Source organism: Dryobates pubescens, chromosome 4 (assembly GCF_014839835.1).
Source record: "Dryobates pubescens isolate bDryPub1 chromosome 4, bDryPub1.pri, whole genome shotgun sequence".
Lineage (NCBI taxonomy): Eukaryota > Metazoa > Chordata > Aves > Piciformes > Picidae > Dryobates > Dryobates pubescens.
This window is the reverse complement of record NC_071615.1, coordinates 2263058-2277503: the sequence shown is the minus strand read 5'-3', so window position 1 is coordinate 2277503 and position 14446 is coordinate 2263058. Positions and strand designations below refer to the sequence as shown.

Below are 14446 nucleotides of genomic sequence, written 5' to 3'. Positions count from 1 at the left end.
GCCGTGCCACTGCTAGAGGATGCTCGTCTTTGCAAGGGAAACATCTCCCCAAACACCTAAGAGAGGGCACCCAGCACTGCCCACCATGTCCCATAGAGCTCTGTGTTTGGGTCTGAGAGCTGGTTTTGTGATTCACAAAACACAGAGAGGGGAAGGGCAGGTTTTGTCTCAGCTACAGAAAAAATTAACCAGATTGCTGAGAAACACCAACTGCCACTGTGAGTGTGCTGGGGGATGGAGGGGCTGGGTCTGACCTGTGCATGGCCATCAAGCAGTGTCCCAGCACTGGGTGCTTGAGATTGGGTGCAGCATAGTAATGGGACTTGTGGGAAGGTGCTGGTGGGTCCAGTCAGCTGCTCTGAGCTGCTCCTTCTCTCTCCCTAGACAAAGGAAGGGGAGTTCACCCTCTCTGCCATGACATCTGGCATTCGCCGCAACTGGATCCAGACCATCATGAAGCACGTTCGCCCCACCACTGCTCCTGATGTAACAAGGTAAAGGAGGGCAGTTTAGCAGCCTCTGCAGCTGTCTGGTTTCTGTGCAGGAGTAACTCTTCCCTTACCCCTTTCTTTCCTCTTTCTGAGCCTGCTTGTTCCTGGAAGCTGTGGCTCTCTCTCCCATCTCTCTCTCTGGGCTTAGTTTGTGTGGGATGCTGCTGATACTCTCAGTTACCTGTGCAGATTTTGAAGAGGGTTGAAAATGTGGCTTTAATTTGTGCATAGGAATATGAAATACTGTTCCTATATCAAGGCTCTACTGGATTCCCACCAGGTATTGTGAAACCACTTGGATTCAGTTGTGCTGGGTTCCCCCTTTCCTCTGGCTACTGTTCAGCACGAGCTGCCCATCCCCTCCGCGGGTCATGGCAGCACGAGCCCAGGGTTCAATTTAGAAGCTGCTTGGCTCTGTTATATTTTCAACTGCAGCCAGCAAATCATCTTCCCTCCTCTTGATTTTCCAGATAGCTGCTGCAGCTCATTCCCCTCGCATGTTAGTAACTCTTGGGTCATCTCCTGCTGTCAGTGCCAGAGGAAGGGACCCCCCCATCCCACAGAGTGCCTTCTGTGAGTGCTTGTGGCTGTAGGGAAAGGTGCTTGACCTCCTCACAGCTAACTCTGCCAACCACCCTCCTACAGGCCACCTCTGACAGGCTTTGTGGACACAGCCCCACCGTTAACTCCATCTCTGTCCTTACCTTAGCTACAAGGAGCAGGTTTTTGCCAGGTTTGCCCACACACTGACGGGATGGCTCTTCTCACCGGCTGTTGCTGGCACAGAGATCTTCCGCTCTCTCCTTCCCCTTCCCACTCGGCACTCAGCCACCGCTTCCCAGCCCTGCCCGAGCTCTGGTGGATCTCGCGGGGGGTCTCGGGGAAGCCTCCTCTCTCCTCACTCCTGTGTATGTTTGATTTCCATGCAATCCCAGGAAAAACTTCTCTTTGAAACTATCCGTGCTGAAGCCCAGGTTGGAATACTGTGTTCTCTCCTGTATTAACGTTCTGTGGTTTGTATATCTCGTGACTCGCTGCATGCTCCTCCTTTCCTGCGCCTCGGATGGGAAGTCCTGCAGTTTCCATTTATTTTTGGTTCTGTTTTGGTTTGTTTTGTTTTCCTTCTTTCTTCCCCCCCTCCCACTTTTTTCCTCCCTCCTTTTTTTTTTCCCCTTTAAATAAAAGCCAGAGAGAAGGGAAGAAGCAACCTGGTCTTGACACTTGATTCCCTCACACTGGTATCTTCCGATGTGACTAGATATGAAGATGAAGACGGAGGAGATTTGAGGGGACATCTCTGCCTTTAAAGAACCAGATATATTTATAGCCTAACAGGTTACTCCAGCATGGTAGTCCTGTGCTCACTGTCTTTGCATCTGCTCCAAGCCTACACAAAGTGGTTTGTCTTGGCTTACCCTCGTGAGAGGATCCAAGCACAGGTGCCAGTTGGGCAGTTACTTGTTATGCTGCATAAACAGACCCTGAGCCTCAGTCCTGAGCTGGGCAGAAGAGAATTAGAGGTGCACTTGTGTCGTTTTCCACTGAGCTGGTTTGGGATGGGGTAGAGTCTGGTGTGGGTTGGTCACGTTGCTGTGAGCTGAAGGGTTGTGCCGTGTGTGAAGCAGGGCTGTGTTCACCATTGCTTGCTCACAAGCCATTTGTTCTGGCATGGGTATCCCAGCCCATCCCTCCTGGCTTTGGGCATGTCCTTAACATCCACACTTGGGGAGCGGCTTGGGAATGGGACTGCTGGAAGGCTGAAGGACAGACTGCCAAACACTCATGAGGAGTGGCTGAGGGAACTGGAGTTGTTTAGCCTGGAGGAAAGGAGGCTGAGGGGAGACCTTCTCACTCTCTGCAGCTCCCTGAAATGAGTGAGGTGGGGTCAGTCTCTTCTCCCTAATAATAAGTAATAGGACAAGTGGAAATGACCTCAAGTTGTGCCATGGGAGGTTTAAATGGGATATTAGAGGAAACTTTTTCACTGGAAGAGTGATCAAAGACTGGAACAGGCTCCCCAGAGAGGTGGTTGAATCCCCATCCCTGGAGGTGTTTAAAGGAAGCAGATGTAGTGCTGAGGGACATGGTTTAGCACCAGACTGGGTAGAGTTAAAGAATAGTTGGACTTGATCTTAAAGGTCTTTTCCAACCAAAACAATGCTGTGGTTCTGTGAGGGAGGGTAGCAGATGCCTGCACATCACAGGGTGTGAGAGGAACGTTGGTCTGGATGCTGGGCTGTGCTGGGAGGGTTGGTGGTGTTCTCCCCATCCCCAGGGCCAGCCCAACGCTGCACACTCCTGCAGCCTTCTGCCATGTCTCCACCGAGCCAAGCACAGGTTTTCTTGTTTACTCAACTCCTAATTACTGTTTATATTGCTGCCTGTGTCAGAACCTGGTGCTGGGGCAGATGCTGCCTGCCCTCAGCAGTGCCCTGCAGTCTGTGGAGACACTAATTACACCCTGCTAATGATGACCATGCAGACAGAAAATACCTGCAGGAAAGAAGGGGGCCACTCCAGCCCTGCGTCCCTGTTCAGCTCCCAGCCCTGCTGAGGCTGAGTTCCCCAGTGCTCCCCAGGTCCCTGAAACCTTCGTGTGTCCCTTGCAGGGTGCTGGAGCATGCTCAGCTCGCAGCTGCCACAGCCACCTGTCTTAAAAAAAACCATTTTGTTTTGACCTATAAATCCCTCCCTCCCCTGTGATCTGGGTTAATTTGTCTGGGATGGGGGAGGTGTGAAATGCTTGAGCAGAATTAATAGCTGTGGGGCGCTTGGGGGAGATGAAACAAGACGCTTTGGGTCAGGCTTTGAGTCTCTTCGCTGGGTTCCCAGCGGCCATCCCTCTGCTCCCTGACACACATCCCATGCCCTTTGGAAAGCAGCAGAGGAGAAACGTGCCTGCAAGAGATGCTGAGATTGTTCCACCTAGTGTTCAGAGCAGCATGACTTTTGTCTCTCAGCAGCATCCAGGGGGCCTCAGGACCCCCTTTTTTCCCAGCACTCTTTTCCATTTCAAGCCTCCATCTCATCCCTGCTTCCCTTATGTAAAATGCAGCTGTGATCCCTGGCTGACTCCAGCCGGAGCGCCTGGCTTTAGAGCCATGGGTATGGCTGAGGAGCGAGGAAGCTTCATCCTCGTGCTTTTGGGTTTATTTTATTAGCTGCAAGTGACAGAGCCAAAGAAGGAATTATCTCTGAGCTGGTTTTAGCCTGTAACTGACAGAATTTCTTGAAACCCAGCTCTGCTGAGCCGGTGGTTTGAGCGTGGATGAAAGTGCATCGGAAGATACTAGCCCTGGACCCATGCAGAGTCATCTCTTCTGCTCCATTCTTTGTTTTGGGCATATGCACCACCACGAGGTTGCTGCCTGTGGGAGCTGGGGTGTGTTAGCAAGACGGGAGGAGAAGCTGTGCTGCTGCTGCTCCCTCCTGGTGTCAGCAGTCTGGGTGCACATGGTCCCATGGGTCAGAGCCCTGTTAGCAGTTTGCCTGCAGCAAAGGGCCTGGGGAGCTGCTTTCCAGCTCTTCCCACTGTGCCCTTGAAAGCTGGAGCCTAGGGGGATGCTGTGGTTGTGCTGGAAGCAGCGAGAGCCAGCAGTTGGCTTAAGCAGCAGGGCTGTGCCTTGGGGAGCATCCTGGGGGCTTCAGATAGCAAAGAGGGTTCAGCAAACACCAGCCACCCACTGTGGATGGGCTTCCTCTGCAAACTTGGCACACTGCTGTTTTCTGTTTTGATTTGGTTCTGCATGTTCCAAGGCTGGCATGTCTGCGTTCAATAAGCTAATAACTGCATTATGGATTATTGGTAGGTTGGAGATGGTGTTGCCTTCCCCCATTAACGTTCCCTGCTTGACCAGTATGTCTCTCCTCTCAACCCACCACCCTCTAACTCAGCACTAAAAAATCATTCTTTGCTCGAGAAATCAGCATTTCCAGTGACTTCCATGGTGTGTTGAGTAACTCTTGCTCTCCCTGCTGCACTGACCACTGCACATAGGTGCTGGGGTGGCTGCCTATGCTGCCTGAGGCTGGTTTGCCCAGGGGAGATCTGTGCCTTCAGTGTAGATAGTGGCATGGAGAAGTTTTCAACCCATTCATACCCTAGCTTTGCCAAGCTCAAGGAAAACCTTCCCTTCTGTTACCCAAGACCTCTGGGAGCTGCTCTGTGCTTCTCCATCCTGCAGCTCTGAAGCCAGGCTGATTTTGGTGGGACTGGTGGCATCCTCCCCGTGAGCACGTGACTGTGGCCGCATTGCCCGGCGTGTGTGCATGGCGCCCCGGGGCTGTGGGCAGCGAGCCAGACGGTGGGCACGCGAGGAGCTTTCAAAGCCTCTTCTGTGCCTGGATGGATGGATTGGGGTCTCTGCCTTAGCCATGGGCTGCTGCTGGGTCACGGTCACTGGCCCCAGGGTGGCTGGTGAGGAGGAGTGAGGTCAGGCTCGGTTGCTCACCAGGGGCCAAGGGGTGCCCAGGAGCAGCCGGGGTCACTTGCACCAAGGCTTTGCACACCAGCGCCATCAGCTCCTGTGCTTGAGAAGCGATGGGAGACGGAGGGGCAGGGGGCACCCACATGGCATTGGCTTGGGCTTCCAGCAGCCCCTTTCCACTTGGCTCTTCGAGGCATGCGTGGGAGTGCCCGTTCCTCTCAAGCACCCACTGACTCCTTCCATCACCCTCTCTCTGTCCTTGCAGCTCCCTGCCGGAAGAGAAAAGCAAAACAAGCTCTTCCTTCGAGGCTGGTCCAAAGCCCAGCGAGAAGCCGGATGCGGAGCAAGCTGAGCTGGACCCAGAGCAGAAGCGGAGCCGTGCCCGGGAGCGCCGGCGAGAAGGACGATCCAAGACGTTTGACTGGGCTGAGTTTCGTCCCATCCAGCAGGCCCTGGCTCAGGAGCGTGCAAATGCTGCAGACTCCTCCAAGAGTGGCTCTGCCGCCTTCCCAAGGGACACTGGTGCCACCGATGCCGACTCGGGAGAGCTGGAGCGGGAGCGAGCCCGGCGGCGGGAGGAGCGGCGCAAGCGCTTCGAGATGATCGATGCCGTGGATGGGGCAGGGTCAGAAGAAGCATTAAGGATGGAGGTGGACCGGATCCTACCTGTCCCAGCGGACATCAAACCCCAAAATGTCCACGTGGAGATCGAGCAGCGCTGGCACCAGGTGGAGACCACCCCACTGCGAGAGGAGAAGCAGATCCCCATCACCCCCCTGCACCTTGCCCACGCGGAGGACCGGGACGAGGGGCTGACGAAGCAGCACTTGACCACGTTGCTGGAGAAGGAGGTAAAGCAGGCTGCCTGCAGGAACTCTGCAGGAGCTGTAGGAAGCCTGAACGAGGCTTAGAAAAGCTGCCCTTATTCCTGCTTTGTAGTAGGGGATGCCATAGGGTCCTATGGGGAGCTGGCAGGGTACAGGTCCCTGTCTGTTCCCAAATGGCTCTTGTGTTCTCACAGCTGCAGAAAGGGCTCTTCTTCCAAGGGTGGGATTTCATTACCCCCTCCCACTTAAACAGCTTCTTTGGCTCTTGGCCAGCCTGTCTCTGATGAGAGGGTACAATTGGTGTGTATCAAGCAGACACCCCGTTCTAACTCAGGAGTGCTGTGTGCCTCTGCAGCAGTAGAGATTTGTGTCTGCAGCTGTGTCTACAGACCTCTAAACTGGTTTGAATGGTGGCACATGCCACACAGGTGCCCTTTTTGTGGAGCCTACCTCAAACAATCTGAAATTCAATTTGAGGAAAAGGAAGGAGGAGACTCAGCTCACTTGGAAAAGGTTCATGCCTGGGCTAACAAAGGTTGTTGTTAGTTGGGATTAAGGTGTATTAGCTGGGATGAAAGGGGTGCAGGTGTGGAGTACCCAGGAGTATCAGCGACCTGAACCAGGCTGGGATTTGCTGGGGCCATGCCTGGCACAAGCTGGTGCCATTCATCCTTTGCTGCCATGAGCTTTACAAATTAAAGGAGGGCATCGCTCCCTTCTTTCAGCAGGGAGGGATTTTGCTTGGCAAAATGAAATCCAGATCCCAGAGCAGGGCAAAGCAGCAGTGCCATCAAAGGCCCTGCTCATTCTGCTCTGTGTCCCCTGCTCGCTGTCTCCTTATGACTGACCCCCTGCCCACTCGCTGGACGTTGTCTCTCTTGGTGTTCCTCCAGCTGGAGCAGAAGCAGAAGGAGGCCCTGGAGCTCCTGGAGCAGAACCGGCACCTGCAGGACCAGCTGAAAGTGGCACTGGGCCGGGAGCAGAGCGCCCGGGAGGGCTACGTGTTGCAGGTAGGAGAGGGGGGAGGAGAGAAAATCCATCTTCCCCTGCGCCCGAGGGGGCCCCTGGTGGACTTCAGTGCAGGGCGTTTGTTGGGACCCTCTGGCTGATGCAGATGTGTACCACAGGGTGGGCTCCCAAGAGATTTGATCTTGCAGATGTTGCTAATTCTGGAGCCTCACCAGGTCTGACTTCTTAACAAACCTCTGATCTGGGATGCAGCAGACAGGGCACAGAGTTACCTGCTAGCATCCATCCCCAAGGGAAAACAAAACAAAGCCATGCAAGACAAGTGGGACCTCAGCACAGTCCACCTTTGATCCATTCTCTCCTGTGTTTGCCTGTGCAACAGCTCTTACCCCCTTTCTGTGCCCCAGTTATTCCCCACAGGCAGTGGGGTGCACACAGGGCACCCCATCTTCTAGCTCAGCAGTTGCTCCTGCCCTAGCAGATCTGTGTGACAGTTCATGGGCAAACAGCACATACAGGTGATCTCCTGGGCCTGTTCCTCACAGCCAGAGCAGGCTTTGCACCAGCACAACCTGTTGTCTTGGATCACTTGGAGGTTTCTGCTATTACAAGATGCCTTTCCTCAGCAAAGCCTGGAACTGGTTCTGGATCTCTTGGGAAGCCTTCTCTCCCCTCCTCCAAATAAAGTGGACCTCTTCCAACCCTTCTTCTGGGAGCATCTGTACCTGGAGGAGCTGTGACACCTGCAGGGCAGCTTCTGGCTGCTCTCATGGGTCTGTAGTCCTGTTTTGTGCAGGGGTAGCGTTTTGACCTGCCCACATCTCCTTGGCCAAACTGGCTCTGGGTCAGTATGGCCATGCGCTGAGCTCCCATGGGCAGCAAACCCACTGCTGAACCTTGCATCCTTACTTCTCATGAGATAAATTTCCCTTGGAGAAGTTGCACAGGCAGTGGAGACAGCCCAGGCAGGGAGGCATCTTGCCTTCCTTGCTGGTGACCTCCTTGGAAGAGTTTTTCTTGCAGTTATTTCTGGAGTCCCCGAGCTGACAGTGCTTGCTTGGAGGAGTTCCATTTTCACTTGGCAGTGACGGAAGAGTAACTAACTCCCACTTCCCTGGGGCAAAGGCAGCCGACCTCCCTTTGTCTGGAGCCTGGAAGAAATCAGGGAATTGGGCTAAAAGCTGGATGCTGAATCCACCATCAGATTGGTCATGTTGAAGTTGGCCGAAACGCCTCGATATGAAGAGTGAGGGCAAGAGGGGAAGTCTGCAGAAGAGCTGAGCAGAACATGGCTGCAGTGAGAAGTGACCCAAACATTGACCTAGAAGTTAGAGAGAGGGTTTTTGGAAGAACTGGAGTCCTTTTCTTGCTCCAGTCTAATTGTTTTGGGGATTTCCCTTATGCTTCCCTGGGAGCAGAGGGATTAAAGTCCTGTTAAAGAAGGGAGTAACCCCCCCAAGCCCTGCTGTGCAGGGGTGGATTCGCTGTGGGAGGTTTCTGCAGCCCCAGACTCTGGGCAGACATCACAGCTTCTATTTTTTTTTTTGACAGACCCTCTGAATTTCATGTGCCCTCCCCCTCCATCATGTCTGCTCTTGGAAAGGTTCCTACCTTGTCTGTGGGGAGGGGCATCGGAGGAGCCTGACTGATGCCAGCTCATCCTTCTTGAGCTGCCTGGGGGACACCAACCCCTCCTTGGCAGCATGGCCCCCCCCAGCCACTGCCCTGACATAACAAATGCTGCACGTTCTGAAAGGCAGCTGCTGAGACACCCACCCCTATGCATGTGCCCTGCACCAAAGCCTCTCCAGCCTCATGTAACCCCTCTCTTGCTCTGAGCTTCCTCAAGATGGGACACCCTAACTTAGAACCCTACTGGGAGAATCAAAGGGGGTTCCTGCTCCTCGAAAGCAGCCTGGAGACGTCCCCAGGCTCCGGTCACGGGGGGTGGGAGGGGTCACGTACTAACCTGCCCCGGGCGGATGTTCTTGCATGTTTTTGGTGTAAAGCATGAAATTTAACTTAACATAACTGAGTGTCACATCTGTGGGCTTTCCTTATCAGCAACCAGAGTACAGCAAGGCAGGCCAAATTCCTAGGCTTAACGCTGTGCTTCTCTTGCCTCTTCCTGTCTGTGAAGTTTTCTTTTTTTCCCCCCCCCAAAGATCCATAATTTCTGTCGCCTTCTGCATGACTTTTTCTGTGAGTTTTCTCTTTGCATGCTACATTGCTTTGGTTTGAATCTCACAAAGGTTGGTTTCTCTGAATTTTTTATTTACCTTTCACGTTCTCATCACACCTTTTCCCCTCCTTTCACTCGTTGGGCTTTTCATTTTGTCCTTTGTCGGCCGTTTGGTTTGGTGGTTTGTTCGTTTGGGTTTTGGTTTTTGGTTCTGTTTTGGTTTGGTTTTGCAGGTAGAGAACTTAGCTCCTCCCTAGCCTTAAACTTTAGCATAACAACATCTCTTCCATGCGATCAGCAGCCACTAAAAGTCCTGTTTGGCAGTCACAGAAATGACATCGCCACGCCGGCTCTCCTGCCTCCCTGCGCCGGGGCGGGACGTGATGTCATTTGCTGTCGCCTCACTCTCTGTTGTTGCTTTTGGTTGGTAGGACTGTGTTACCTGAACTGTGCACTTTTTGTTTCACAACAAAACAAGCAAACCTGCTTAAAAAAGGAAAAAGCAGTTCCTTTCTTCTTGGCCTGTGCCCATCCCCTCCTCCCCCTCCTCACTTTCCCTGTTTCTCTCTCGTCTGTCTGTCTGTCTCCGTTTTACTGCTGGTGTTTCTTTTTTCATCCTTTATTTTTTTTGGTTCTGTTTGATTTTATATTTTTTTTTTCCTTTTGTTTTATTTATTATTTTATTTATCCTTTTAGCCTGTTAACTGTACAGCTGTTGTGATGTTGTGGTCCATGTTTTCTGTTACTGGAAAGCAGTTGTCACCCATTTAAAAAAAAAAAAAAGAAAACCCAAACAAATACCCAAAATAGCCAAAACAAAACCAAACAAAAGTTGGTTAAAACATGACAGGAAAAAAAAAAAATAAATAATTGTGCCAAGAGCAAATCATCCCAATTGGAGCATGTGGGTAGCAGCCAAATCGCTGTGAGGAGCTTTTCCGTGGCCTGCCTGGCCAGAGGTGTGACACTCAGGAGGGAGAGCCAAGAGTGTTACTAACCTAAGTATTTAATCGATTTTTTTAAGACCGAGGTGGCCGCCTCGCCATCAGGTGCCTGGCAGAGGCTCCACAAAGTCAACCAAGACCTCCAAAACGAGCTGGAAGCCCAATGCCAGCGTCAAGAGCTGATCAATCAGCAGATTCAGTCGCTGAAGCGCAGCTACGCCGAGGCCAAGGACGTGATCCGGCACCACGAAGCCGAGATTCAGAGCCTGCAGGCGAGGCTCAGTAATGCGGCGGCCGAGCTCTCCATCAAGGAGCAGACCCTGGCCAAGCTCAAGAGCGACCTGAGGAGCGAGAAAGAGAAAGCCAGAGAGCAGCTGGAGGAGTGGCAGCACGGCGAGGCTGCGCTCAGCTCCCAGCTGAAGGCCAGCGAGCAGAAGCTGAAGACCGTGGAGGCTCTGCTCTTGGAGAAGACTCAGGAGCTGCGGGACCTGGAGATGCAGCAGGCTTTGCAGAGAGACCATCAGAAGGAGGTGCAGCGGCTCCAGGACAGGATCGCAGACCTGAGCAGGCAGCTGAACGCCAGCGAGCAAACGCGGATCCTGATGGAGGAGAAGCTGCAGAAGAACTATGAGGCTTTGCTGGAGAGCTGCGAGAGGGAAAAGCAGGTTTTGATACGGAGTCTGAAGGAGGTGGAGGAGAAGGCCAATGAGTATGAGAACCAGCTGCAAAATAGTGAGCAGCAAATGGAGATTCTGCAGAAGGAGAAGCTGAGTGCAAAGTTTGAAGGCAGTGAGCTTGTCCACCAGCTGGAGGAGCAGCTGATGATGAAGGAGGCCAGCATCCAGAAACTCGCAGAGCACATCAAGGAGCTCGAAGGAGAGAGAGATGAGATCAAATGCCGGTTCCACGAGCTCATGAATCAGGTTGCTGAGTCAGATAATGAAGTTGCAAAGCTGCAAGCAAAGCTGAAAATGGAAGAGACCAACTACCGCAATCTGGAGCAGTCATTCGAGGAGGTGTCAGATCAGTTCCAGGGTGTGCAGAAGGTGCTGAAGGAGAAGGAAGAGGAGCTGAGACACGTTAAAGAAATGCACTTGAGAATTGTGGAGAAGAAAGATCAAGATCTCACCGAGGCTTTTGTTAAAATGGTTGCTTTAGACAATAGTTTAGAGGAGACTAAAGTAAAGCTAAAGGCCAAGGAGGAGGCTTTAAAGAAATTAGCTGCTGTAAGCACAGGGCCATGTGCTGAGGAGGCAGAAGACCTTGGCCCCAGTCTTGAGGCTGACGAAAGTCATCCATCTCAAATGGGGCAGCCTCTGCAAACTCAGGATGTCCTCCCAGCTCTGACTTACACACTGAAGGAGGAGGAGGACGAGGTTCTTGAGACCAGCCAGAGGCCAGTGGAGGAATTTGGCTCCCCATCCAAAGCTGTAGAACTCCAGGACCAAGAGCTGGTTCAGAAAGCCTTAGCAAAGCCTGACGTAGGAGTCATGGGGGCCAAGAGGCAAAGAATCCGCTTCTCTAGCATCCAGTGCCAAAAGTACATCCACCCAGACGGATCGGAGAAAAACTGGACGAGCAGTACCTCCTCAGACACGAGCCAAGACAGATCCCTGTCTGAAGAAAGCATGTCCTCAGAGACAGCTCTTGGTTACCCATCATCAGGAACAAGTGACTCTGAGACCTATCTCTCAATCATCCACTCCCTGGAAACCAAGCTGTACATTACAGAGGAGAAGCTCAAAGACGTAACGATGAAACTGGAAAGCCAGCACGGCCACAATCAGGAGACACTCATCGCCCTCCACCATCAGTGGGCCAACACAGAGTCCCAGCTGCGGGAACAACTTCAGACCAGCTTGTCCCAAGTCAATGCTTTGATCTCCCAGCTGGAGGGCGAGAGGCAGGAAAAGTTCAAGCTCATAGAGAATCACGTTAGCGAGCTGGGAGGTTTCCAAATGAAAAATGAGCAAGCACTGACTTGCTTGGAGAAGTGCAGGGAGCAGCTGAGATCTTTGCCCAAATCAGACAAGGAAAAAGAGGGTGACTTGTTCCTTGTCACTCTGTCCAGCATGGAAACCACCTTATCAAGTGCAATCCAAGCCTTGAGCGGGGCGCCGGTCCCCTCGCAGTATCAGCAGAGCGAGAGCCTTATCGCCGAGAGCCCCACTCCAGCAGGAGGTTTTCTGGGAGAAGAGGAGCATGACTCCAAGGAGCAGCAAGCAGAAGGGTTCGACGCCAGCCAGCTGAGGTGGCTTTCTGAGAGAGTGGCATTTGAAGCCTCTCTCATCAACCTCATAGCAGAGTCTCTGAAAAATGCAAGCTCTGAGATATCTCAGCTTCTGAGAGAGATCCAGGGAACGGCTGAGGTGGTTTTGTTGGAGCCAGCAAATGTTTCTCATGCAGCGGTTGACTTGGCCAGCGTCCTATCTAAGAAGCTGCTCCTGGAAGGCGAGTTCTGGAGCCAGGTGGAGGAGCTGAGAGCGCGCTTGACAAGCAGCAGAGAAGGAGAAGCCGAGGGCAAAACAGAAACAACAGGCTTGGGCTTTTCTCCTTGTTTTCTCAGTGCTGTGGCAGATGCTACATTGATCAAGGCAGAACTTGGGTTTGTCGCGCAGAAAATGAGAGAATCTTTTCATCGCAGGTTAAAAACAATCGAAGAAGACCTGCACAATACCAAAACAGCTCTCCAGCAGCATAAGTGCATGTTGGAGGAGATCATCCAAGCCTACAGGACTCCTGATTTTGACAGAGTTATGCACCAGATTTCTGAAGCACTTGAAATTCAAAAAGATGCTTCAGAAAGAACCCAGATCTCCTGGGATGGGAGCTGCCTCCAGATGGTACCGTGTCAGGAATTAGCCAAGGCAGAGGAGCCTGGCGGCTTGCCGGGCCGAAGTAGTGAAGCTCTTGTTTCCATTCAGGAAGACCTTGCCCAACAGCTAAAGGACAAATCAAATGTTCTGAAGGAGATATCTGTTGCCTTACTCTCTCTGCCTCCTGAGGAGGCAGTGAGAGACTGTCAGAAGCTCCTGAAGATATCTCAGAGTCTTTCTTACCACTCCTGCATGGCAGACCTCGAACGCTATTCCTCTCTGTTGGTGCACGATGCAATTGTCCAGGCTCAGGTTTGTTATGCTGCGTGCAAAGTCCGGCTGGAGTACGAGAGAGAGATGAAGTCCTACAAGGAGTCCCTGCAGAGCATGGATGCCCTCTGCCAAGAGCGCGTGAAGACCGTGGCTCTCCTTCGGGACGAGTACGAGGACTTGCTCAGGAAGCAGCAGGGTGAGTACAGCGAGGTGATCGCCGTGCTGGAGAGGGAGAACGCCGACCTCAAAGCCAAGGTGTCCCAGCTCGACAGCCAGCGAAGGCTCCTGGAGGAGGAAGAGCATAAGCACAGCAAGAGCCTGAGCGAGCTGCAGGGCCGGTACGAGGAGGAGATCCGCAACGTGATAGAGCAGCTGAACAGGACTGAGGATGCTCTGAAGGCTGAGAGGACAGAGGGCCTCAACCAGCTGGATGCCATTGTTCGTGACAAGCAGAACATGGAGCGCTACCACCTGGAGCAGATGCAAATGCTGGAGGACAAGTTCCAGGCCAAGATCAAGGAGCTGCAGGTCATCCACGGCGAGGAGCTGCAGGCGCTGCAGGAGCACTACACCCAGAACCTGCAGCGCCTGCAGGAGACCCTCGACGAGTACCAGAGGCAGCACCCGGAGGTGTCCCCCGCGGCAGGCCCGGGCGGCGGGGACGCCTGGGTGGCCGGTGAGGAGGGTGACACCGGGCAGGGTCCCAGCAGTGACCTGGACTCCATGCACGGCCTGAGGGAACGCATCCAGGAGCTGGAGGCCCAGATGAATGTCATGAGGGATGAGCTGGAGAACAAGCACCTGGAGGGGAACGCTTCCACCCTGAGAGAAAAATACCAGAAAGACTTTGAAAACTTAAAGGTCTTGATTGGTTTATCGCTGCCGAGTGTGTGGGAGGGTGCCTTCTGTCCTGGGGTTCACTTGCTGAGCCAAGGGGTATCCCCCAAGAGAGCCAGTGTGCCCAGACAAGCCCCAGGGTGTGAGAAGTGCCTCTGTAAAGCATGGTGTTCTCCTTTCCTCCATGCTGGGGGATTCTCAGGGGTGACAGAGGATTGGAGCAGGCTGCCCAGAGAGGTTGTGGAGTCTCCTTCTCTAGGGAGATTCCAAACCCCCCTGGCCGCTGGGATCCTGGGCAAGCTGCTGTGGCTGACCCTACTTTAGCAGGGGGATTAGAGTGGAAGATCTCCAGAGCTCCTTTCAACCCCAGTGTGCTGGGATTCTGTGATTCTAAATGCATTGCTGGGGGCTTGGTCTCAGTGGGAGGGTGGATTATTGGAGATGTTCTCTGCCTGTAGAGGGAGGGTTTCCAAGTAGCCTGATAACATCTTGCTCTCCTTCAGTACAAAGAGAGTGTTTCTCCTTGTACCTGAAATGTACACTTTGTTCATGACTTCCTTTCAAAAGCATTCCTCCACTCTGTCTTTCCCAGTCTGATCAAACCTCCAGTCTGTCTCTCCTGCCCTCAAAAATGTGGGATGAAATGCAAAGTTAACGCTCTCCAAAGGTATGTCCCTGAG

At 53.0% G+C, this 14446-nt stretch overlaps 1 protein-coding gene across 6 annotated transcripts in view; it reads left to right on the top strand.

The window, feature by feature from the left end:
* MPRIP (myosin phosphatase Rho interacting protein) overlaps nucleotides 1-14446 on the top strand; it is an 81105-nt gene that overhangs the window by 54457 nt on the left and 12202 nt on the right. For 3 of the 6 annotated variants that reach the window (XM_054180294.1, XM_054180296.1, XM_054180295.1), the window contains exons 13-17: nucleotides 385-494; nucleotides 1427-1465; nucleotides 5184-5769; nucleotides 6639-6755; nucleotides 9921-13790. In XM_054180294.1, the coding sequence (XP_054036269.1) occupies nucleotides 385-494; nucleotides 1427-1465; nucleotides 5184-5769; nucleotides 6639-6755; nucleotides 9921-13790 (4722 nt within the window). The remainder of the gene's footprint in view (nucleotides 1-384; nucleotides 495-1426; nucleotides 1466-5183; nucleotides 5770-6638; nucleotides 6756-9920; nucleotides 13791-14446) is intronic. The other 3 variants (XM_054180297.1, XM_054180298.1, XM_054180293.1) reach the window with 2 other exon arrangements.